Here is a 27946-nt window from a genome sequence, read left to right as displayed (position 1 = left end):
TTAATCCGATGTGGCATGGAGTTTTGTTGGATCATATAATGGCTTTACCAACATTTGGATTTTGTCGGATTCTTTGCTGGAGGTGACCGTGCAATTAATCAACGTAATTACCTTGTGAAGATTTGGGGCCAGACGGCGGATGAAATTCAAAATCTCATTGGCTCTCCGGGTTTTATTTCCCTTAAGCATATTATGAATCGATCGGATCGGAGAATATACAGTGGATTATCTCCTTGCAAGAAAAGTTTTGTTTTTGAATTCTCAGTTTTAGAACTTGCTGGTTGTGATCTGCCTTATTGGCTTTCTTATGTAGTCTCTGGGGACATTGGTTCTTGATTTTATATATATGTTTGATCTCAAAAGAAAATTGGAATATTAATAGCTTGTGGAGTTAAAATAAAGAATTGGGTGTGAATTTTCTCAAATATATGCATGAAAAATAAGTTAATTTATTAAAAATCGAAAACCAAGTTTGTATCTTGCTACGGCATTAATGAGACGCTGACATTAGGGATATAATAATATATGCATGATATTACATGAAATTGTTTATATTCATTCTGATGGAAAAAAGGGAATACCATGTGCATAATTGGAGACACACCACACCACACCACCTTTGCTCCTAACTTTACTGTGCCCATATTCATGTGCGACTCAAATGCCATGGCCTATGTGTTTCTATTAGCAGTGGCATGCTATCAAATCCCCTCCACACACACACACGCACATATTATATTTATTATACATAAAAAATTTGTATAACAGGGAAAAAAAATGACACCAACTGTTTTTTTTTCAAAATTGTCTTTATATAATATAGGTATTATATATTTTTTTTTCCTTTGGCTTTTTTGTTTTCAATATTTCAAATTGCGGTTTAGTTATTCGATAATTTTTAAAATAATAGTGTAACCTTCATGTAAATATAATCAATTCAAATAACAATATGATCGATCCTTCATTACTTTTTACAATTATATATTACTCCTATTTGAATATAAACAAAATTAATTAAAAAAATCTATTCAAATATGCAACGCGCGATTGGAGAGTCTATGCTAGCACATGGATAGTGCATGTTCACATGAACATCTGAAATGTAAAAAAATAATAATAATAATAAATCGTTGGATCTGCCCATGTGATAACATAGACTCTTCCCTGATAAGGATTGTTAAAGGACCATCTCAATCCGATATCTTACCGGATTTGTTCGTTTCTAGCTTGTATATACACACACATCATCGATACTTAAGTCATATGAAAAATCCAAAACTATTTTTCGTTATGATTATATATGAATGTCGAGATTTGCATGGGAATGAACAAAAATCATTATATTCAATAAATTTTTTATGCAAAAAATAATGAATGCCGAACTCGTGAAATACCGCATTATATATGAATTTTTTTGTTTTTGCTTGTTTCATTTACATATATGCTAATGTGTCCACCGAATTATTCTTAAGAAAACACTTTTAATCATTGGCAAATGAATTAATCAACTTTTGACAATTTTTCCTAATCAATGGCTTTGATTAGAAAAAAAAAAATCAAAGGGATGAATGTTCAGTTGGACCAGTCCACCTTCCCTTAGTGGCCCAAGGCTACACCAGCCGTCATATGAAAAATCCAAAACTATTTTTCGTTATGATTATATATGAATGTCGAGATTTGCATGGGAATGAACAAAAATCATTATATTCAATAAATTTTTTATGCAAAAAATAATGAATGCCGAACTCGTGAAATACCGCATTATATATGAATTTTTTTGTTTTTGCTTGTTTCATTTACATATATGCTAATGTGTCCACCGAATTATTCTTAAGAAAACACTTTTAATCATTGGCAAATGAATTAATCAACTTTTGACAATTTTTCCTAATCAATGGCTTTGATTAGAAAAAAAAAATCAAAGGGATGAATGTTCAGTTGGACCAGTCCACCTTCCCTTAGTGGCCCAAGGCTACACCAGCCGTCATATGAAAAATCCAAAACTATTTTTCGTTATGATTATATATGAATGTCGAGATTTGCATGGGAATGAACAAAAATCATTATATTCAATAAATTTTTTATGCAAAAAATCATGAATGCCGAACTCGTGAAATACCGCATTATATATGATTTTTTTGTTTTTGCTTGTTTCATTTACATATATGTTAATGTGTCCACCGAATTATTCTTAAGAAAACACTTTTAATCATTGGCAAATGAATTAATCAACTTTTGACACTTTTTCCTAATCAATGGCTTTGATTAGGAAAAAAAAAAATCAAAGGGACGAATGTTCAATTGGACCAGTCCACCTTCCCTTAGTGGCCAAGGCTACACCAGCTCGTTCAGCCTGACGCTATGCCCTCCACTTTAGGAGAATCGAGGCCCATAATCGAGGCCCATACCTTCGTATGGACCGCAAGGCTCCTCGCTTGGATTAGGAAAAAAAAAAATCAAAGGGATGAATGTTCAGTTGGACCAGTCCACATTCCCTTAGTGGCCCAAGGCTACACCAGCCCGTTATCCTTCCACTACAGGGAGCGGGAAGTTTTCGCTGCTATGTGAGGCAAGCCTGACGCTATGCCCTCCTCTTTAAAAGAATCGTGGCCCATACTTTCGTATGGACCGCAAGACTCAAGAAAAAAAAAAATCAAAGGGATGAATGTTCAATTGGACCAGTCCACCTTTCCCTTAATGGCCCAAGGCTACACCATCCCGTTATCCTTCCACTACAAGGAGCGGGAAGTTTTCGCTGCTCTGTGAGGCCAGCCTGACGCTATGCCCTCCTCTTTAGGAGACTCGTGGCCCATACTTTCGTATGGACCGCAAGACTCGACTCCTTGCTTGGAGCGGGCGGGCCAGAATATTGCAACTTTGGGCCGAGTAGCTAAACTGATTCAATGTCCAAACATCCCAATGCCCCCACTTGGGTTACAAGCTCTTGTTAATGAGCTCGGCGACCATCACTCCTCTGACACTTGTTATTAACTGTTGTTTAGTAAGAGTATCTTCCTATGTGGGATGCCAATCTTTTCCCATTTCCACCCAAAATGAAGAGGAAAATGGCTCTTTTGCTTTTGAATTTGCATGCCCTTGAACGTTAGTGGGAGACTGGCAGTCAAATACCCAACTTCAACTTTATTACAGAAATTCATTCGAATTTTCTTTTACCAAAAGAAAAAAAAAATGAGGTAGAAGAATCAACACCTAATTATTAATTATATTATTTTGTACACATTGTATACTTTATTTGCTTCACTTAAAAGAATATAATGTAAATACAAAACTATTATAACATAAAAGAATATTTTAATCGTATGTATCGTCCCAATGTGTGATTTAGAAAAATGTTAGATTTCCTTTCAAGAATGGCCATTTCGGCTTCAAATAAAAGAAAGGGAAATGGATCGGTTTGAAACAAAATAAAGTTGTCATTGTTGGGTTGGTCAATGATGCCTTTCCACTTCAGTTGGATTTCGGTTTTAATTCATGTATATATATTGGGATTCTTTTATGTTACGTTGTGAGTAGTATGATAAATAAATAATATTTGGATTTTTTTAAATATATGGGACTTGGTGTAGTACCTTCCATGCATGTAGCACAGGGATATGAAATTTGAAGTTGATAACTATTTCTTTAATTAAAAATATTTTTCTTCGCTAACGGAATTTGACTATCTTTCAACAAAGATAGAACGATTTCAACTTGTGATAAATGGTTATACGACCAAAAGTGTTTATAATTCTCTTTTTAATAGAAGAAAGAAATTAATTTCAATGAAAATATGAATGCAAATGTTATTTTGTTCGAGTTATCTCATTTTGTTGTTATCACTATGTGTTCATGTTCAATTCATATGGGATAATTGCGGTGAATAAATCCTGAAGACACCATAAAAGGCATCATTTCAAGACATATGCTTTATGAAAACTCGCAACACTTGGCAAATTGCAATTTTATATGGTAGTGTGCAACTCTTAGAGCCCGTTTGGATTTTGTAAAGATTTTTTAAAATAAGTGCTTTTAAAAGGTACAATTTTTTGCTTTTAAAAAAAATACTAATTTTGACTTTAAAAAGTGCTTATTTAAGCATTTTTTTGATCAACCAAACATCTTGTTAACTGAAAAGCACTTAAAAAAGTACTTTTTTAGCCTGACTTTTGAAACCATACGAAGCCTTAATCCAAGGACTAAGCCACATATCTTTTTTTCACACGAGCTCACATATTTCAATAATAATAATAATAATAATAATAATAATAATAATGGCTTCATTGTAACCCTTATTCGTATGATAATATGAACAAATCCAGTGTAGACTCACTATGAAGATCGCAATTCGCATGTGTTCCACAATTAATTACACCTTTTGTAACCTAGGTGGGATATTTGGCACATATATTTGTACATGATTATTATTACTGATGATGTCGATTTTTTACCTCGGGTTCGGTCTGGTAGAATGGATGCTCCAAATCTTTTATGAAACAGGTCGGGTCGGGTATCAATGAATTCTGCACAAGCAACAACTAGGTCAAAGGGCGCCGAAGGTGTTTTCGGCGTGACCCCTCCGATGCCTAAGTCAGTGTCTTGAAGGCAGAGGGTATGATTAATGCGAAAACTGAGAGATATGAGTGCGTGAATGTAAAAGTGAGAGTGAATGTGTGATGAATAATGAAGAGTAAGTAATGAATAATGAATAATACCATAACAATACCTGTATTTATAGGGGAAAAATAGTAAGTTACATAGTCGAATTATAACATGTCCTGGACTAGGACTCGTCATCCATTGGTCCATTTGTAAGCTTATCTCTATCTCGTGAATATTTGAAAAGATCCAAACTTATCTCATATATATCAGAGTCTTACTTGAATTATAAAAGAATACTTGCGGCCCATTAGAAACAACTTGGGTTGGCCCATAATGACCAGCCTTGGTCAAAGTTCAACATAGCTCAAACTGGGCTGGACCTTGACATGTCGGGCCATATCGGGTAGACCCATTATAAACGGGCTCGGGTTGAAATATTTTCTCGGGGTAACAATAGTACCTCCCTAACTGGTCTAAAAGAAGAATGAATTTAGACCAATAATGTAGAACTGACCCCGAACTACATGTGCTTCCTTTGGACGAACGGTCTAGATGAAGGTCTGATTAGAACCGAGCTCGAATAAAGAGCAATAGACGACAATCTGATGAAACTGAGTGCCAGACCTGTCTGGGCTTTGAATACCACTGACGTGGGCCACTGAGGTGGACTTTGAGTGCCAGACCTGCCTGGGCTTTTGAGTTCCACTGATGTGGTCCTTGAGTGCCAGACCTGTCTGGGCTTTTTAGTTCCACTGATGTGGTCCTTGAATGCCAGACCTTCCTGGGCTTTTAGTTCCACTAATGTGGTCCTTGAATGCCAGACCTGCCTGGGCTTTTTAGTTCCACTGATGTGGTCCTTGAGTGCCAGACCTGCCTGAGCTTTTTAGTTCCACTGATGTGGTCCTTGAATGCCAGACCTGCCTGAGCTTTTAGTTCCACTGATGTGGTCCTTGAATGCCAGACCTACCTGGGTTTTTAGTTCCACTGATGTTGTCTTTGAATGCCAGACCTGCCTGGGCTTTTTAGTTCCACTGATGTGGTCCTTGAATGCCAGACCTGCCTGGGCTTTTAGTTCCACTGATGTGGTCCTTGAATGCCAGACCTGCCTGGGCTTTTTAGTTCCACTGATGTGGTCCTTGAATGCCAGACCTGCCTGGGCTTTTTAGTTCCACTGATGTGGTCCTTGAGTGCCAGACCTGCCTGAGCTTTTTATAGTGTTGAACCATAAATTGGGTCTTATTGCTAGATTGCATGCCCGATATGATATAATTGGGCCTTACTGCGAGATTGCATGCCCGATGTGATATAATCGGGTCTTATAGCGAGATGGCATGCCCGATGTGATATAATTGGGCCTTATAGCGAGATGGCATGCCCGATATGATATAATTGAGCCTTACAGCTAGATTGCATGTCCGATATGATATAATTGGGCCTTATAGCTAGATTGCATGCCCGATATGATATAATTGGGCCTTACTGCGAGATTGCATGCCCGATGTGATAAAATAATACAAGGAAAGAGAAGTCCAACAAATTTGATCACAAGAAAACAAACATGTAATTTTGATAGTAGAAGATGCCTCAGAATATTATTAATAATGATAATAAATAAAAATTTAATAATTTAATTCGAACATAAAGATTATTGAAATACTTATCTCATTCATGCGTTGTCGATGACATGACTTTGGATTGTAAGATAAAATCTTATATTCTTTGATCAAAGAACCGACTTGATGTAGCAATGAAAATTGATCCCCACCGTCCAAAATCAGTATCAAGATGTTCAACTTTGAACTCGATCCAAAGATTCAATTAATTCTTATGATTTTTACAAGATTCTGATAGAACACATAGAATTTGTGCGAGGGAGCGGCATTTGTGCGGCGGTCCAGATCTGATTCTAAAAGCCACCAATCATAATATTCACCGTTCAGATCTTAGAAAACATATTACTGAATATGTATATAAAATTTGAACTTGATCCGATGGTTAAATTAATTCTTGTGATTTTTTCAAGATTCTGATATGCAAGCCCCGCGAAGAACACATAGAAGCTGTGCGAGAGAGCGGAATCTCTTCGGCGGTCCAGATATGATTCTAAAAGCCACTAATCACAATCTCCACCGTTCAGATCTTAGACAACATATTCGTGAATATGTATATAAAATTTGAACTCGATCCGACGGTTTAATTCATGTGATTTTTGCAAGATGCTGATATGCAAGCCCCACGAAGAACACATAGAAGCTGTGCGAGAGAGCGGAATCTGTTCGGCGGTCCAGATCTGATTCTAAAGCCACTAATAACGATCTCCAACGTTCAGATCTTAGACAACATATTTGTGAATATGTATATAAAATTTGAACTTGATCCGATGGTTCAATTAATTCCTGTGATTTTTGCAAGATTCTGATATGCAAACCCTGTGAAGAACACATAGAAGCTGTGCGAGAGAGCGGAATCTGTTCGGCGGTCCAGATCTGATTCTAAAGGCCACCAATCACGATCTCAACCATTCAGATCTTAGATAACATATTTTTGAATATGTATATAAAATTTGAACTCGATCCGACGGTTCAATTAATTTATGTGATTTCTTCAATATTGTGATATGCAAGCCCCACGAAGAACACATAGAAGCTGTGTGAGAGAGCGGAATCTGTTCGGCTATCCAGATCTGATACTAAAGGCAACCAATCACAATCTCCACCGTTCAGATCTTAGAAAACATATTCATGAATATGCATACAAAATTTGAACCCGATCCGACGGTTCAATTAATTTCAATGATTTTTGCATGTTTCTGATGTGCAAGCCATACGAGAATCCGAAATTTTTTTCTTCTCTTGTACTCACCATCTTAACCCTTTATTTTCAAATTCCCACGGACGGCGCCAATTGATGATGTCGATTTTTTACCTCGGGTTCGGTCTGGTAGAATGGATGCTCCAAATCTTCTATGAAACAGGTCGGGTCGGGTATCAATGAATTCTGCACAAGCAACAACTAGGTCAAGGGGCGTCGAAGGTGTTTTCGGCGTGACCCCTCCGATACCTAAGTCAGTGTCTTGAAGGCAGAGGGTATGATTAATGCGAAAACTGTGAGATATGAGTGCGTGAATATAAAAGTGAGAGTGAATGTGTGATGAATAATGAAGAATAAGTAATGAATAATGAATAATACCATAACAATACCTGTATTTATAGGAGAAAAATAGTAAGTTACCTAGTCGAATTATAACATGTCCTGGACTAGGACTCTTCATCCATTGGTCCATTTGTAAGCTTATCTCTATCTCGTGAATATTTGAAAAGATCCAGACTTATCTCATATATATCAGAGTCTTACTTGAATTATAAAAGAATACTTGCGGCCCATTAGAAACAACTTGGGTTGGCCCATAATGACCAGCCTTGGTCAAAGTTCAACATAGCTCAAACTGGGCTGGACCTTGACATGTCGGGCCATATCGGTTAGACCTATTATAAACGGACTCGGATTGAAATATTTTATCGGAGTAACAATTACTAATCCTTCAAACGTATTTTTATCATATATTTTAAAATTTCATGAGAAAGGATATGCTATAAATTCTAAACAGATTATATATATATATATATATATATATATATATATATATATGAACGATATTAAGTCAGAAAATATTAGATAATGTATAGATTAGTCATAAAAATGAAGAGATTAGAATAGTTTATTATTGTAGATTTTCTTTTTTAAAATAATTGTTTGTTTGAAAAATGAATAGATATTATCACATGTATATACAATTTATGTCCGAATAATAAATACTCCCTCCGTCCCAATTATATTGTCCATGTTTTCTTTTTTATTTGTCCCAAATATATAGTCATATACCATATTTAGTAATTTTTTTTTACACTTCTTTACTAATATACCCCTATTAACTACTGCAATCATTTTTTAATACATTAAATAGGGATAAAATAAGAAATTTATATAAAAATTTTTTTCCCAATACATTTTTCTTAATCTATGTGAAAATCCAAAAAAAACATTATATATGAGACGGAGGGAGTACAACAAAAGATGAAATATGAGTGGGAAAGTGGAGAACGGCGCGTTTTCTAGAAGACCACCACACCCTTCCTAATTTCCTTCCATTGACCATTGAAAACGCCGCCGTATTCGTTCGTAAAAGCATATTCTTTCTGCCAAACTAATTCCTCGTTTCTCTCGCACAAAGCAAGGACTAATCTTTTCCCTATATTTATTTATTGACCAGTAATATTTTTTTGGTATATAAACTATTGATATAAAATATTAAATTGATACACACACTATCGTAAATGGTTTAATTGATAAATGATCAAATCTAAAAGTCAGATTTTACCCTTAATATAAATTGTTTTTTAAGTCCAATCGTTATTAGTTATTACTAAACTTTGACTAGGTACATAATTTATTTTCAAAATTATTTATTGATTAATTTAAAAAAATATATTTATTTAAAATTATATCATGATAAATAATTTTCACCTCAAATTATACAATAACAAATATTTTAATATATTGAATGAAAATATAATAAAATAAATATATGTTACAAAGATCATTGATCATGCTTTTAAAATATTTAAGCAAACATTATCATCATTTCAATTTCTCGAAATTTGTTATTGTTTTGTTGGGAGTTCAAAAAAAATTTCATTTAGATAATGATAAAACAAATGTCGTAAAAACATAACTTACTAATTGTCTCAATTTGTGTAATTCTAATAAAGTAAAGTTTTTCCACTTATTTAAGAATTTATAATTTTATTTTTTACTCGTTTTTTAATTTAAATATAAATAAATAAATATTTAATTTATTATATTTGTATCGATATTAAATATATTTTATTTATGTATATGATTTATTTATTGTGTGATAAATTTTTTATATCAATTTTTTTTTTCAAAAATGGATAATTATTTAATATAAATAGAAAAAATATCATTTTAGTGTATATATATATATATATAATATTTTTAAAATATATTGTACTTGAATAAATAATTTATTAATAAGGAAACTATAAATATATTATAAAAATAGTAAGATACTTATTTCTTTTAATTTTTGAATATATAAATATATATATACTTTTAATCAATAAAAATTATTTTGAAATAAAATTTGTTTTTAGTTAAATTTACTAAAAAATAATTGGACTTAAAGAAATTTTATTAAATGATAAAATCGACTTTTTAGTTGGACAATTTTCAATAGTTAATGTATCAATTCGACATTTCATTAATATTTTGTGCATCAAAATGAGTTTTACTCATTTATTTATTGTGTAGGTCTTTTGTGAGACGGTAAATCCTACTCATATTTATAATAAAAAATAATATTTTGACAAAAAATAATTTTTTTTATGGAGGATCCATATAGAAGATTTTTCTCACAAAATTGAATCGTAAGATCACATTATAAGAGTTTATTTGAGACATATCTTTTATTTGATCATTTTACAATTATTTTACGAAAATAATTTATTTTTCATTCTAAATATAAAATTGAATAAAGCCACATGTTAGCCCCGGTGATCCAAAAATTTTGAATTAATTTGATATTAATTCGGATAATTGGATTAAAAAAATTAAATATTTCAGAATTGAAAGTTTTAGCAGGAGTAGATTTTTAATCCGGACGCGAGTGGTGTGTATGATACTGTTGGGTTTTATATTATAAAAGCGTGTGATTTTTATTCTTGTGCTGTACACCTGAATTCTCCCTCCATTTCTCCCAGAATTCCAAATTGTCATCCATCGGTCTCCGCCATGCACGACGATCGCCGCCGCCGATACTGCAGCGATCAACAACAAGATAACATTTCTCTAGACTTGAACAATCTCAAGGTGATATCAGTTCTGGGCCGCGGTGCCAAAGGCGTGGTGTTTCTGGTCCAAACAGAGACGTTCGAATTGCTTGCGGTCAAAGTAATTTTGAGATCTTCGATCGAGAAGAAGAAGAATAATAATAATAAGAATAAGAAGAGCACTGGCGAGGAATACAGAAGAATTTGCTTCGAAAGGGAAGTTTTGAGCGACTTTCATCATCCTCTGCTTCCCAAGCTTCACGGTGTTTTGGAAACGGATCAAGTCGTCGGATATGCGATTGATTACTGCTCCGGCCGTGATCTCAATGTTTTGAGGAAGAATCAGACTGAGAAAATGTTCTCCACAGATATTATAAGGTGATTTTGTTTCTTCTCTTCTCGGCAATCAATCACACGAACAAATTTTGATTTCGAATTTATGGTTGCCTTTTTCTGATTTCGTTGTTTGGTTTTTTCATAGATTTTATGCTGCGGAGTTGGTGTTGGCTTTGGAATATCTACACGGGCTAGGGATTGTGTACAGAGATTTGAAGCCGGAAAATGTCCTGATTCAAGAAAATGGGCATTTGATGCTCGTCGATTTCGATCTCTCCACAAAACTCGCAGCCGCAAAGTCTCCAGAAACCCGTCAAACCCCTCAAGCGCAAATCGCCCCGAAGAAGAAGAAGAAGAAATTCGCCCTTATCTTCAACCGCCGCGACACCGGCATATCGCCGGAATATTCTCCCCAACCCGCCGCCGCAGATCCCCTCTCGGATGCTTCCGACTCGGCGGAGAAATCCAACTCGTTCGTCGGCACGGAGGAGTACGTGGCGCCGGAGATCGTACTCGGCGACGGCCACGACTTCGCCGTCGACTGGTGGTGCTTAGGGGTGATGCTGTACGAGATGCTCTACGGCACGACGCCGTTTCGAGGCCCGGCCCGGAAGGACACCTTCTATCGGATCGTGCACAAAGAACCGGACTTAACGGGGCAGGCGACGCCGTTAAGGGACCTGATTCGAAAATTACTCGAAAAGGACCCCAACAAGAGGATCACCGTCCGTGAAATCAAGGGCCACGATTTCTTCAAGGCTGTTGATTGGGATTACATCCTTCAGATCCCCCGGCCGCCGTTTATCCCAGACTTAACGGACGTTGGGGACATGGTTGGCAGTAAGGAAATTGACGTGGAGTCTTACGTCCAAGGGGTGTTTAAAGTTGACCAAGAGGAGAAAATACACACATATTTTGAAGGGAATCAGAATAAAGATTTGTGGGCAAATAATTTAAAACATATTCAAAATGACAATTTCTTGATTTTTTGATACGAAATATGAATAGATTAATTTATTCATTTGTACACAAAATATTACTTCTTGTTAAACTTTCATTTAGAATTATATATATGATTTATTTATTTATATATTTAATTTTTGTAAAGTAGAGTATTTCATTTCGAACAAGAATATGTTTTCATTATTATCACTAAGATTCCCGTACTAATCGTAGGTCTCAACCAATACTTTGAAAGGTGACTTCTTTTCTTTTCTTTATCAATTAATTTCGTCACACGTATTGTGTGTTTAGAATTATTTTATTTACATATTTCAAAGACAAAAGCGTGACAACTAACAAAGTGATTATTCAAACATGACGACCACTTACGAAAAGTTATTGGCCAAATCAAGGAAGATCATAAAAATTATTATATAATTAGATTGAATGTTTAATCAAAATGCATGATCCACTCGTTGGAATATTTATTGACAAAAGTATTACATGCTTTTATTCATTTGGAATTTGAATATTTATTTCCAAATAAAACGTAAATCTCATATCCCACGCGACAAGATTTTGATTGTACTCAATGTTTAGCTTGATCAAGTATAATAAGTTTACGCAAAAACTTATATGTGACATTTCATATGTTAATTTCGTCAAATAGATATTTATTTGTCTTTATCCATGAAAAAATATTATTTTTATATCAAAAATATTGATTCTCTCGGAGAAGATCAGCTCATCACATCGATGACCCTTATCCAAATGTCTAGGTCGGCAGAGCTCCCTCGCCACGCATATCAGGTCGGTAAAGTGGCAGGTCAAAAGTCGGCAAAACTCCCTCATCCACGCACTTCAGGTCGACTAAGATATTAGGGCAAAAGGTCGGCACATCTCCCTCGCCATTAAACCCAGGTCGGCTAGATGTTAGGTCGGCACATCTCCCTCGCCATTAAACTCAGGTCGGCCAGGTGCCAGGTCGATAGGTCGGTACATCTCCCTCGCCATTAATCTCAGGTTGGCTAAGATGTTAGGTCGGGAGGTCGGCTAGAACACTAGATCAGCTATACGGTATCAGATCACTTCAAATATTTGACCTTCCATCTTTAGGAAATATTCAGACGAGATCTCAGTCAAGATTCATGGGATTGCAATCCCAATATTCTCGGATTCTAACTAAGAAAGGACGACACCGAATCTGGATGTTTCTCCTATAAATACCAAGTTCAATTTCATTATTAAGGATTCCAAATTCATCAAGTTCACACACATCACTCCTGCTATCATAGCATCTGACTTTAGCGTCGGAGGGGATGCGCCGAAAACACCTTCCGACCCCTCTTAACATTCTTACTGTTGGTTGCAGGTACTTGTCAAGTGGGACTAGATCTATTAGCTCGGCCAAGGGATCACATTATTGAGCATTATCAAATATTATTTTTTATTGTAGATATGAGCCGGATCGATCCGTCTCACAGATATATATCCGTGAAATCATCTCACAAAAATCATACCCATAAGTTTATTATGGAATAATAGACTCAATCGTGTTTTCCAAATACTGTACCTAATTTTTGAAAATTTATGATACACGAATATCATATAAATATTAACTCCAATATTCCCTATGTATTGAACATACTCAAAATTGGATTAGAATTTTTTTTTATTTAAAAAAAGGCCTATATCGTGAACAATAATGGGATTTAATTTGGAAGGGGCAAGGTTTGATCTGGATCTAGATACGAAATTGTTGTCATTATTTCTGCTAGTTGTCCCTTGATAGTTTCATAATTATATACAACTCATAGCTCACACGAGACTATTATGACAAAACTTTAAGAATTTAGTTGACTACCCTAATAGTCAGGTCTAGATCTTAACATCCCAGTGATATTATGTATTTAGATTCGAAACTCATCGATTTGTAAGAGATGTTTAGCTAATCAGATTAAATTTAGATTAAAAAAATATTGTTTGACAAAGGAATTCCAATAAAAGTCCTTTGGGAAGTTCAATTCTCCTCAAATTTTAATCATTTTATTTTGAACACAAAATATATGGGGTTGCCACGATAATGGGTCTGTCACCATACAAAAATTTATCAAAAAATACAAACGCTGTTTAAAATTTTAAGACCATAGAAATTTAACGTTATTTTTCAATCGACATGTCACACACACCGACTAAAATAACCCATATGCCTGCCTACTTGTACGCTACGTTCAAAAAAAAAATGAACAAAAAAACAAACTTGATTAAGCTTTGAATATGCTAAAACAGTAAAACTTGATTAAACGACAAATTTTTATAACAAAAATGTCATTTGTGGTTTGAACAAAACTATTTTTATTATACACGTTTCTTTACTTTTGAACTTGAAAAATCTATTAAATTTTATATTGATATTAATTATATCATTGTGTTTAGTGTTTAATTTAAAATAATTAAAATTATAATACAAATTAAAAACCCTATTTTTATGTTTAAGTGAAATTAAAGCTTGAAGTTCGACCTCCTCCACGTTTCGACAAACTTCACACTTTTTATAATCGTGCTTATAAATCATACCCAAGAATCTTCATCCCAATATTTGATCCAACATTCAACTTCCGAAAATCATACAAACTTGTAATATCAAGTATAAGATCGGCATCAAATAAAACTATTGAGATCTATAGCTAATGATAATTGAGAGCTATAACTAATAACAATGTTGTTCGAAAAATTTAATGGGGTCGCAGCCCACATCGTCCCAACAAAAAAATGGAGGCACATAACTACAGCATTTAATTTTGGAAGAGAATAGAGTTTGATGCTTGATTAATTAATCAAACATGTGAACAGTGGACCAAGATCCAAAAGCCTAATAAATAGACAGAGTGGCTCCAACTTCTTTATATCTCCAATGAATTGGCAAATTAGCTGCAATATTTTTTTTTAAATATATATTGTGGCCATCTAAGTTCAAGTCTACATCTCTAACTGCCTAATAAATTGTGCAATAATCAACAGGCATAAGCTGCTCCCACAATCTCACCCCACAATTTGTATACCACAACAAAATATCTATAGCAGTTTTGGGGTCAGTTTTGGGGGTTTAAGGTAGGCACAAGAATACAAATTCTGAAATGAAAATGACCATCAATCCCATCCAGTGAAGAATATCAAAATGTGATAAAAAATTTATAATTTTTTGCCCAAGGACCACAATCAAAATTCCAAAATACATGCCATGTGTGTGAGTAAAATTCATTTTATGACATGTCGATAATGACATAATAGAATGGGAAATTGAAATACTATAGAAAAGAAATGCAAGACCGAGCTATAATTCTTCAACGGGCTTGAAAGCAAAAAGTCATTGCAAATCCAAATGGAACTGTGTATTACACACAATACAGATAGATAGCACGAAACAAAAGTTTGCATTGTCAACATTTCCACTCAACTTTCCAATACCAAGTAGTCTCAAAAACATATTACAGGAGAATGTAAGTTTACCCCAATAGCTCATTCATCCTCCTGGCTGCGCAGACGAGCTAATTTGTTGGTCACAACAATATCCAGCTGAGCCGCCCGCTCGACAATGTCCTTCCTTTTCTTGGTTGAAATATTGTGCGCTATCTCAGCACAATATGTCCTAAAATGTCACAAATAAAAGTTTCAGCAAATTCAGATGGACAGGGCTGTTGAAAGGAACTATTGGGGTTGAATAATGAGTGGGGAGGTTTGAAAATGCTCAGATGAAATGTAACAAACCTGTTGTGCATCATCAGAACTTCAAGTTCTTTGACATTGTGAACAACAAACTTCTTAAACCCGTTGGGAAGATAATGCCGTGTCTTCTTGTCTGATCCGTATCCAATGTTTGGCATGAGGGTGCATCCCTTGAACTTCCTTCGGACTCGGGAATCAATACCCTTGGGCCTACGCCAGTTTGTCTGCCAAAAAAAAAACGTTCAACAGCGAAGTACTGACCATGAATAAATACGTGAACATGCTCCACTGTTTGTCAAATGTTATTTTACTTCTTTCCCTTTCATAAATTGTAATGAATTAGTGCTGACTTCAAAAACCATCTCATATTCCGGCAGATAAATAACCTTTCAAATTATATAGACTGTCATACATTATTACATTTACTCCTTTTGCTAGGGCCACCGTAAATTTGTTCACCAACTCAAAATGAAGTCACATATGATCAGAAAGTTAATATACACCATGTCTGCTACCATTTTAAAAGATATGCCCATCATATGTTATATATAATCTACTTTGCAATCCGAGAGCCACATTACATAGCCACGTGAATGAGTAAGAGTAATCAATGACCATGCCCACACTACATTTCAAACACAATGTTGATTTTAGAACTAATTTTAGGACCGAAGACTGCCCCTACCATTAAAAACTAATACAAAAGGCAGATCAAATCGCAAAACTAAATAGCAATCCAAATATCACGATGGGATTGATGTCACACAACCAGCAATCATTGAACCATATAAACTAAAACAATATCCTAGAGCCAGACGCTACTATTTAAGTCAAAAGATTGGGAATGATTAGCATGACTAAACAATTTATGTTACTCTATTATCTATACATGTTTTTCCCAATGGAAATATGATTAAGGAAAGCAATTAGGGCATGACAGATGCTGGACCAGAAACACACCAGTGCATACAAACATATGGTAATGATGACGATGCAAACAACAACAAAGTAAAATAGTAGCGAAACAAATGCGATACTAGGAGTTGGGTAGATACTGAAAATAACAGTATTTTGCAATAGAAATTTTGAACAGTTTAAGCCAATTACTGCAGCCATGATGAATCCCAACATGATAAGAGATGACCTGCTAAATCTTAAATGTAAAATGGAGACGAGAAATAACCTTCACAGAAACATAGCAATCACTCTGGTGCCGCTTGAACTTTTTGACCCGTTTCTTAACAATCTTCTTGGTAAGCAAAGGAACAGCCATCACTTCTACAAAATAAAATCAACTTCAATGTGAAATTAATCGAAGTTGAATCCATATTTATATAAATAATTAATGGGGTCACAGACATAATTATTTTGAAAAATAGAAGCTACAAAATCAAATAACTATGCGATTATCACTGCTACTCTTAGGAAAAACATCATGATTGTGCTCCAAGACCCGATTAGAATACTCACGTAAACTTGGTTGTTACTTGAAATAGCAACTCGCACAAATTATTTGACACCATGCCCAAGCAACTGTGTGACACAGCAAATCATGCATTCTGAACAACTGAAGCTAAGCGCTTTAAGAAATAGCAGAATTATGAAAACTATGATGTGGCGACTAACTCACAGTCATTTCCTTTAAGAAAAAAGGCTAACATTTGACATTTCTCTATTTTCAAAACACCTAAAACTCTAGTCCCACAATATGCTTTATAATTTTCAATGTTCAAGGTACATATTTGTGTCAACCACTCAAGAAAAAAATACCAGCATTTTAAAGTAAAACCCAAACCGAAACAAAATCTAGCCTACGGAATGTTTAAAAAACCAAATTCCTCCACAGATAAACTATATTTACACACACACACACCCCACCACACATACAACACTCCTCTATATGCGCAAGCATAACTATATAGATAGAGTATCACAATAACGCAGCTAACACAAATGGAACAGAGAGACGATGAATCAAATCAAAAGCTGAATTACTAAAGAAATTTTTTTTAACGGGAACAAAGCTTAAAAATCAAAAACAAAAATTCATGAATAGGTACGTATTAACCAACCAGAAGATATAACAATATATCGAAAGTTGAGGAAAACTAAACAAAATGAAGAGAGGAATTTGATCAGAACCTAGCGGCGACGCAGTCGAGTTCCTACCGAGGGAATGAATTTTGCGGAGAAGCTAAAGTAACTTTTAATAGTCCCGTCAAAATTTAGGGTTCATAATAAATGGGCTGGGATGGGCTGAATTTCAATCAAGCCCAACATTTACGAGTCCAAAAATATGAACTGTCGGCTCAGAATCAAATTTAGTTGGATCTTTAAGGTTGTTTTAGGATGGATGTATTTTGATTTGAGAGTGTTCTTATTATTAAATCTCTTGTTTGGAATAATATAGAATTTTAAAGTGGAATTTTAAATCTATTTATTAGAAATATGTTGTTTGGTTAAAAAATTTAAGAATTTCAAATCAAAGAAAATTCTAATATATTATTCTTTATTTCTTTATATATGTTGAAATTAAAATTAGTGTTATGATTACAAAATAACCGTGTTTAATTTTAAATAATATAAATTTAAATTTTATTTATTTTAATTGGATTAAATAATAAATTTACGTAAATAAACTTTAAAATAAATATTTATGTTTTTTTCTAAAAAAACAAATATATAACTTATTATAATTTATACTGGTAACATATAAAAATATTTTTATGCAATATCTCTACAATAAATTAAATCAAATTTTGGTAACATATATTAATCAAAAAAATTATATTAACACATATCCAATATTCAAAAAATATATTTTGAAATTAAAATAATAAGTATTATGATAACACAGTAACCATATCCAACTCAAAATAAAATAGAGTTCATGTCTTATTTATTTAAATAGACAAAACATTTATATAAATAAACATCTAACAAAGTATTAACATTTTTCTCACAATGCAAACATATAAAATAGATGTAGCGCTCATCCTCATAAGCTAAAAATATCAAATCCAAATTCTAGAATAGTCGGGAGTCGTAACACTAAAACATAAACAAAGAAACACTCTATCTTTAACTTGTTAGTTTCTAAACAAAATTCTAGAATAATCATGAGTTAATGAGAAAATGCACCCATTTTCTTTTATCCTCATCCGAAAGTGCTTTTAATAATCTAAAATTTTCAACGTCACCATTCATAATTTTTTGGATCGCCTTAAATCTTTGGGTGTCCGTAAGTCCAGTTACGCTAGAGACAACCTCATGTATTTCTGTAAGGACCCGATATTCATATGTTAATTAATTTGTGTGTTAAAAATATGTATGAATAAATATCTATTTATAGACGATATTAAAATGCATATTTTATTTATATAGCACATATGAGTTGAAATAACTCAAATTTGGGTCAAGTTGTAACCCCGAATGAATAAAATAAGACACACATTAAACCAATGTATATCTAATTAGATATGGACATACAAATACAGATATATGATAAATAATATATTAGACTCCATTGTTTTCTCTCTCCTCCAAATTTCTTCTCTGCGTCGTCTTCTTTTTTTTCTTTGTTAAATTTTTCCCGCCACTTCAAATCGTCGTTACTTTGCCGTTGGTTATCGATTTTTGAAAATAAATATAGTTTCAGAATCCTCTCGACGTAAGATTTTTTTTGATACCGATTTCGTAAAGTTTCGTCGTTGTCTCGAAAACCCGACTTCAACAGCTGCCGTCCAGTCGCCACCGTTCGCCGCCTAGGTTAAGAGAAGGTGGTTTAAGTTGTGTTCGGCCATATTCGAGGTCTGGGAGGTATAATTTCGAATTTAGGGTTTTGAATTTTGGGGATTTCGATTCAACTTACTTCAAACTATTGATATTTGATTTATTGTTGATTGTAGGTGCTATAATTGAGCTAATTGGAGGTACCGATCGAATTTCTGAATTTTTCAGAATTGATTTGCGAATTATTTGGAAAATTCCAGATGTTTATATTAGGGATTTTTGAATTTTACTGTTGATTATTCACTATGGATTGGTTAGATACTCTAGAAAATATAACTGCAAAATTTTGAAATTTGTAGGAATTTTTAGAAAATTCAGATTGTCGATTATTTGGGTATTGGAATTGTCTATCTGAAATTCAGGATTTATTAGCAATTTTCTGGTATACCAAATGAAAGGGTCCGTGTTCTGATTTAATATGTAATGATCAAACAATCAGGATTGATTAATGTAAACAGCGAAAACGAGTTAAAGTTTGCATTTTGGGCCTACAGAAATTTCGGCATGACCTATTCGTAAACAGGACATCCCAAAAACCTATACAAAACAATATATACTCGAAAATAGAGTCGCATCATCAATTTAAAAACCTATAGCCACACTGGCCATGACTAAACACATGCAGAGCCGTCAAGGCTCGATCACACCAACAAAGTAAAAACTATCAATACAGATACACAGGGCATGTCCCCGAAAAATATAAAACTCGCTAATATAAGATATACATATAACTGGGAACTCGACTCCACGCTTGACTCACTGGGTACCACTAGATGACGCTCCACCAGATGCGTCAAATTCCCTGGATAACCTGCTATGGAATCACAAACAACCACAGAATAAAAAAGAAAACAGGGGTCGGACCCCAGTACAACGAACTAGGAAAATTACGACAAATATAACTGACATGAATAAAATCAAGTACAATGCAATGAAATGCAATGTAATGTGTGACAGGTATCAATGGAATAAAGGATACCAAATGGAGTCCAAATAATCGTATCACAATAATCTCAGTGGCCACCCGTGCCAGAAACGCAGCAGACCTCGAATCATCACTGCTAATCCATACACGTAGCTTTGGAGGGTGACTGGAGCGACCCATTCAGCCTCATGTTGTCATCAGGAGTGTCGTACGTAGCATCGGAGGGCGACAGGAGCTACCTGTCCGTGCCTCATGCTATTTCAGGAGTGCACTAAACAATGTCACTCGCTCCATGATGATTCAATACATCTCAAGAGATCAATATCAATAGCAATCAAAGGAGTCAAGGCTCAAAGTGCTATGAAAAATTATTAACATGCTTATTTGACGAATATCCCTTAATATTTCCAATAAAAAATGTATTTGAAATTTATTTTATTTTATTAAAAGAAAATAGGGATTATTCTCAATTCAGCATATTAACAATCAATGTAAATGAGTGAATGCAATCATATAATCCACATAAGAACATAAAACACGTTATCACTCATTACAAAATACTTAATATCATTACATGATATTATAGGAGTCGTAATTTAAACAGCTCATATGTACCTCAACCAACACTTAATTTATCACATAAATATCTCAAGTATTTCTCGAATAGTCCAATCCTGTGGAGAACCATTTATTTCATATCAATTCCTATTCCTTTACAAATCTAAAAATTATCAGAACTAAGGCTAAAACTCAAAAAGTTGAATTATCCAACTTATCAAAATCTGAATTTTTCTATAATTATTTAATAAATCATAATTTAATATAAGACAATTCTAACACAGTTAAGCATCTAAATATTGATTTCAATAATCCTAAAGTTCAAAAATCTCCAACTACAATAATATGAAAATTTGAAATAATGCTCAAATAATTTCTAAAAAATAGACAATACCTTCAATAGACTCCGATATAATACCTACAACCAATAATAAATTAAATATTAATTATTTGATGTCAATTGAATCGAAATTCCCAAAATTTGAAACCCTAGTCTCGAAATCTACCTCAAATATTCGAATTAGAGATTCAAACAACTCAAACAATGTTCCCCTAACCTCCGGCGATGCACGGCGGCGGAACGACGCGGCTGGTCAAAAATCGAGCTTCGAGCGACGCGAGGAAACCTTACGAAATCGGTATCAAAAGAAATACTACGTCGCGAGGATTCCGGAACTATATTTATTTTTGAAAATCGATAACCGACGGAAAAGTTACGGCGATTTGAAGCGATGAAGAAATTTGAAAACTAAAGAACAAAGAACGGGATGAAGATGATCGCAACTTGAGGAGAGAGAAACGGTGGAAAATATAATATATATCATATATCTGTATATGAATATGTATTAGTTTAATGTGTATCTTGTTTTATTCATTCGGGGTTAAAACTTGACCCGTTTTGAGTTATTTCAACTCTTGTGTGCTCTATAAATAAAATATGCATTTTAATATCGTCTATAAACCGATATTTATTAATACATAGGTTTAACACACAAATTAATTAACATATTAAAATCAGGTACTTACATTTCCCCCCCTCTAAATATGTATGAATAAATATCGGTTTATAGACGATATTAAAATCGGGTCCTTACATTTCTCCCCCTCTAAAAAAAATTTTGTCCTCAAAATTAACACACATAAAACTTATATACAAAGGGATCAAACATCTACCACTGATAGTACATAGGAAAATCAGAGTACATGGAATAATTCATTACATTGCCAAACAAATGAGGCAATTCTTTACGCATTCTATACTACAATTCTCATGTAGCTTCTTCTCTCCCATGTCTACTCCATTCCACCATAACCAAAGGAATCATCTTGTTCCTAAGTTGCTTTTCTTTACGATCAAGAATCTGCACTGGATACTCAACATAGCTAAGGGAACTATCCAACTCCACATCATCAACCCTCAAGATATGAAAAGGATCTGGTTTATACTTCCGCAACATAGATACGTGAAATATATCATGTATCGCAGACAAACTCTGCGGCAAGTTCAAACGATACGCAAAAATACCAATCTTCTCAATAATCTCGTATGAACTGATATAACGAGGAGCTAATTTCCCTTTACGCCCAAATCTCATAGTACCACGAAATGGTGATACTTTCAAGAAAACAAAATTGCCAACCTGAAATTCTAAAGGTCTACACCTGTTATTAGCATAGCTGGCTTGACGATCCTGGGTTGCTTTCATCATATTCCTGATCAGTTCAACTTTTTCTTTCATCTCTTGGATAAACTCTGGTCCTGACAAATGTCGTTCTCCTACTTCTTCCCAATATATCGGAGATCTACATTTTCTGCCATACAAGGCTTCAAATGGTTCCATCCCAATAGATACTTGATAACTATTATTGTAAGAAAATTCCACCAAAGCTAATGATTCTTGCCAACCACTACTGAAATCCATCACAACAGCTCGTAATAAATCTTCAAGCGTCTAAATAGTTCTTTCAGATTGACCATGGCCAATTTAGAACCCAAAGCTGATTTCAAACTAGCCCAAAACTTAGAAGTAAATCTGAGATCACGGTCTGATACTATCGTAACTGGCACACCATGCAATCGCACTATCTGATCAATGTACATTTTCGCCATTTTCGTATATGTTCAAGTACGATCATATGGAATAAAATGGGCAGATTTAGACAATCTATCCACAATAACCCAAATGGCATCACAACCGCGACTAGATCGAGGTAGGTGTGTCACGAAATCCATAGTAATGTGTTCCCAATTTCACTGTGGTACTTCAAGACTAAGTAACATACCACCTGATTTCATTCTTTCAGCCTTTACTTGTTGACACGTCAAACACTTAGCCACAAAGTCAGAAATATATTTTTTCATATCTTCCCACCAGTAATGGGCTTTCAAGATATGATACATCTTTCTAATTCCAGGATGTACACTATGTCGACTACAATGAGCTTCTCGTAGTGTCTCTTCTTTTATATCTATCAAATTCGGAACCACAAGTCTACCATTATAACGCAGACATCCATCAAAAGCAACAATGAATTTTCATGACTGACCGCCTAGGTTAAGAGAAGGTGGTTTAAGTTGTGTTCAGGCCATATGCTCCTGTACCGTAGTTTGCTCCTACACAGCCTTATGTTCATGTACAACACAAACAACAATATATATACTCAAAAATAGAGTCGTCCTACAGAAATTTCGGCATGACCTATTTGTAAACAGGACATCCCAAAAACCTATACAAAATAATATATACTCGAAAATAGAGTCACATCATCAATTTGAAAACCTATAGCCACACTGGCCAGGATTAAACACATGCAGAGACGGCAAGGCTCGATCACACCAACAAAGAAAAAACTATCAATACAAATACACATGGCATGTCCTCGAAAAATATAAAACTCGCTAATATGAGATATACATATATTTGGGAACTCGATTCCACGCTCGACTCACTGGGTACCACTAGATGACGCTCCACCAGATGCGTCAAATCCCCCTGGATAACCTGCTATGGAATCACAAACAACCACAACATAAAAAGAAAACAGGGGTCGGACCCCAGTACGACGAACTAGGAAAATTACGACAAATATAACTGACATGAATAAAATAAAGTACAATGCAATGACATGCAATGTAATGCGTACATATATCAATGGAATAAGGGATACCAAATGGAGTCCAAATAATCATATCACAATAATCTCAGTGGCCACCCGTGCCAGGAAAACAGCAGACCTCGAATCATCACTGCTAATCCATACACGTAGCATCGAAGGGTGACAGGAACTACTCATACAGCCTCATGCTGTCATCAGGAGTGTCGTATGTAGCATCGGAAGGCGACATGCGCTACCTGTCCGTGCCTCATGCAATCTCAGGAGAGTGCACTAAACAATGTCACTCGCTCCATGATGACTCAATACATCTCAAGAGATCAATATCTGTGAGACCTCGGTTCTAAACATCTAATCTCGGATAATACAACAATTAAGCATACAAGATCAAAGATAAGAAGCAATAATTTTTTTTTAAGAACAGAGCTCGCTCGATCGGTAAAATCTTACCGATCGAGCGGCCAAACAATAACCCAAGGACTGCCCAAAAAAAATTCAAAGGCCCCCGCTCGATCGGTAATATCTTACCGATCGAGCGGATACAAAATGCCCAACTCTCTGCCTCAGCTTAGGGTTGCTCACTCGATCGGTAATAATCAACCGATCGAGCGGCACATTTATGCAGAAAAGAAAAACAAAATTACTCTCCTCAACATGCAACACAACACCTCAAATCTCAATATACAACATGCATAACTCATTCCAATCGACATGCATAATCCAATACAAGTTAGTTCTAGAGTTATACAATCTCAAACTAGTAGAACATGTTACAGTCTAGTTTATTCAATACAATACATAACGAGTTCGAATACAATATAAGTTTGATTACATATTCGACTTCTAAAACACCAAGGCCTCACTCTATCAACTCGACCACCTAGCCATGCGATCTCTGAATTGGTCCTGTCCCACCTGTTGCCAAGCACACATACAAAGACAATACAACAGCCGGATAATCCGGTGAGAATAATATTCCCAAAAAAAAAGACAAACATGCAATTTCATTTAATATATCAACTAATGATATATAATCTCAAGCATGATACACAAATCTCAGTCATGTATTTCAAGAAGGAATGTAAAATGAAATGCATGACTTTAAACTTGGGATTATCAAGTCTGGATAATCAAAAGGTAATCAGCTCTTCTCTTCCTTTATTGGGATCCCGATGATGAACTATCACACAAATCGCACCGACCCTCCACTCGGGGTGGATAGTGTATAATTCAATCCTCTAGACTCTGGAGCAACTATATAGGATTAAGTCGGTCATTGCAGTAAATCGCCTGCCAATGCCCCCTATTATAATTCTCAGATCGTCTAAATCAAAATGAATGAATTCAAATGACTCAATATGAATGCAAGTGCAAGCATAACTCATTCAATAATCCAAGTAATTAAATAACATGCAAGTATGTGATTTCTCCGAAACACTCGAATCAAGTCGGATTCGATTTAATCGTTCCATTCAAATCTAAGTCGTCATTTACCTTTTCTCAGTACGTTGATGCTCCAAAACCTGGAAACAATAACGATTCCTCAATCAAGATTTATTCTAATATCTTTTATCGATAATAAGAAGGTCGATACTATACCATCTTCAATCTCTTGAACTATTCAAATTCTGAAATCTCGCAACTCTCGGCCTTCAAATGAATCTATAAAAGAAATAATAAGGCTCGAGATCAATAACGACATTCAAACTCGACTCATAACAGCTCAAACCAATTCATCCAATCTATAGTCCAAAACTCAAATCGGCGGCATAACGGCTATATTCTTATCAAACCGGAAACACAGACAGCAGTACAATAAAGATACTAACTCAAATCAGTACCAAATCATCAAAAACCACTCAAAACAAACAAATCTCAAAACTCCAATTTTTGAAAATCACAAGAAATTTCATAACAAATCCGAACGATGCTCTATTTCCAAACCGACTGAGAATAAACGATAAGAACTCTGTCAAGAACAACATAATCGAAACTCAATCGATTCTAACGACATCCGAAAATAGAAGTCTAGCTGATCGAAGAAGAACTTACTATAGAACGAAGCTCTCGTAGCCGTGATCGCTAATCTGCCTTCAGAAATAAATTCTAACGGACGGATCGGCCGAAAATTGAAATCTTAAAGCTTAAAAGTGAAATGGGGCATCTTCAATGGAGGTTAGGCGGCTTGGAGGAGAAGGTGAAGTGAAGAATAAGTCAAACCAAGTATAAATATCTAATAAAGTCCAATTTTGAAATTTAGTCCCTGAAAAATCTAAAATTTGCAAAAAGGACCCTGATCAAACTCAAGTCGATCCTCTAATTCTATAATCTCTGATTATCTCAAATAAAGTTAATTAAGATAATTTTGGGGCGTTACAATTCTCCCCCTCTAAGAATAGATTTCGTCCTCGAAATCAAACAGAGTTTTATCTCAAAGGCTAAGGAATAAAATCCAAAACGTCAAGAGAATTCATCTCTCAGAATAAGTCCAGAAAATTTATGATCCCATACGAACTCTATCTCTCAAATACTCCTTCAAGACCGTCTATCAAAAGTCGACTCATTCTCGTCAAAATAATCCTCTTCTGCTCAGTCACAATCGAATCATCTCTGGTTCCGACCAATGACACAGAAAATCATCTCGAAAACACAGAGATCTTCATCTCTTCTCGTACAACTCTTGAAAAATACCTTCAATAATGCATCAAATAGTTGTCGTTGTACGGAATCTCTACAAGAATCCAAAATTCTTCCAACTAGGGCTAAGTCGAGCTCTACTACTCATGGCATATCCTCCAAAGTTTGACTCGTCTGATCTGGCTGTCCGTCGTTCTGAGGATATTGAACTGAAATAAGTTGTAATCAAACAACAAAATTCTCTTCGAAGTCTATGCTGAAAGAACGAGTGCAACAAGGATCTCTATCTAAACTGATGGACTTCGGCAAAACAAGACATCTGACGACCTTTGACAAAAATATCAATCCCCTGATCCTGACTAAAAGTCATTCTACACGAAATACGGTAGCAGATTACATCAATCAGTCAATCATAAACATATAGTAGATAAAATAAGAACAAATTCGTCGGCTCAAAACATCAGCTGTTGCAATCAATTCCTCAGGTAAAAGATTCGCAGTCAGAATCTCATACAATCTAATCTTCTTCTCTGTCCTCATAATCGGTTCCGTCTGCGAAATAAATACTAAAACTCTTAAGATTAGAAAAGATCACGAAAATCTCCTCATAAGACAATAGATAACAGATATTCTAATCAATAAGATCGCTGCTGTTGGAAAAAACTGGCGGTCAGATCAATCACGATTGATACCCGGTGCAGCGGAAGTTTAAAAATTTTATCATGGAACAATTCCATGGTGTGGGTATCAACCATTCAACGATTAAATTATTGTGTGTGTAAAATTCAAATAACAATTAATTAAATTTTACCTTCAATCTCGAATCGAGATTAATGGACACCACACAGATTTCTCTGCGCTTCTTGTATCTCCCAGGAACTGATGAACTCCTTCAATCAGGTCCACGAATGGGGTTTAAATCCCTCTGATAGATTGCACTAGAAAATCTATCAGAAGTTTTTCTGCGAAGAGATTAAACGAATCTGATTCGTTATTCCTGACTGCGATTCAAAATCACAGACCGAAATTTCTCGGGCAGAGAACAGGGAGGGGACGTCCGAAAACTTTTGAGAGAGAGGAGGGTTTCGATTTTCTGTCTCAAAAATTATGAGCTGTTGTGTCTAATTTCTGTACTGCAATAACTTATTTATAATGCAGGCCACTAACACCTTAGGGCCCATTAGTCATAAGTTGAGGCCCGACAAGCAAAGCCCGCTCGTTCAGAAATTAATATAAAATTCATCGTGACTCCGATTGATAAACCGATTTTACCAATGTGCACAGAAACCATTTCTGCACATTTTAAAGTCAAAATAAATTTTCCTGAATCCGAATTCAGTGGTTTCCTAAAATGTCCATCCCTATGTCATTTTAGGAAATCCTACTCCCTTACTCTTATTTAAGAAGTCCAACTCCTTAGTTCATTAAATTTAACTCTTTAAATTTAACTATCTCAACGGGGATTAAA

The 27946-nt window shown here is 34.8% G+C and overlaps 2 protein-coding genes across 2 annotated transcripts; one reads left to right on the top strand and one right to left on the bottom strand.

The window, feature by feature from the left end:
• Positions 1-10320: 10320 nt before the first annotated feature.
• Positions 10321-11874, top strand: LOC140882560 (serine/threonine-protein kinase OXI1-like). Its single transcript, XM_073288629.1, has 2 exons — positions 10321-10826; positions 10930-11874. The coding sequence occupies exons 1-2, from the start codon at positions 10411-10413 to the stop codon at positions 11774-11776; spliced, it is 1263 nt and encodes a 420-aa protein (XP_073144730.1). The 5' UTR covers positions 10321-10410; the 3' UTR covers positions 11777-11874.
• Positions 11875-15063: 3189 nt separating this feature from the next.
• On the bottom strand, positions 15064-17658 carry LOC140882372 (large ribosomal subunit protein eL32z). Its single transcript, XM_073288341.1, has 4 exons — positions 17595-17658; positions 16636-16730; positions 15495-15676; positions 15064-15375 (listed from the first exon to the last, which is right to left on the bottom strand). The coding sequence occupies exons 2-4, from the start codon at positions 16723-16725 to the stop codon at positions 15246-15248; spliced, it is 402 nt and encodes a 133-aa protein (XP_073144442.1). The 5' UTR covers positions 16726-16730; positions 17595-17658; the 3' UTR covers positions 15064-15245.
• Between the last annotated feature and the right edge of the window lie 10288 nt (positions 17659-27946).

Source organism: Henckelia pumila, chromosome 2 (assembly GCF_033568475.1).
Source record: "Henckelia pumila isolate YLH828 chromosome 2, ASM3356847v2, whole genome shotgun sequence".
NCBI classification, from domain to species: Eukaryota; Viridiplantae; Streptophyta; class Magnoliopsida; order Lamiales; family Gesneriaceae; genus Henckelia; species Henckelia pumila.
This window is presented reverse-complemented; position numbering and strand designations above follow the sequence as displayed.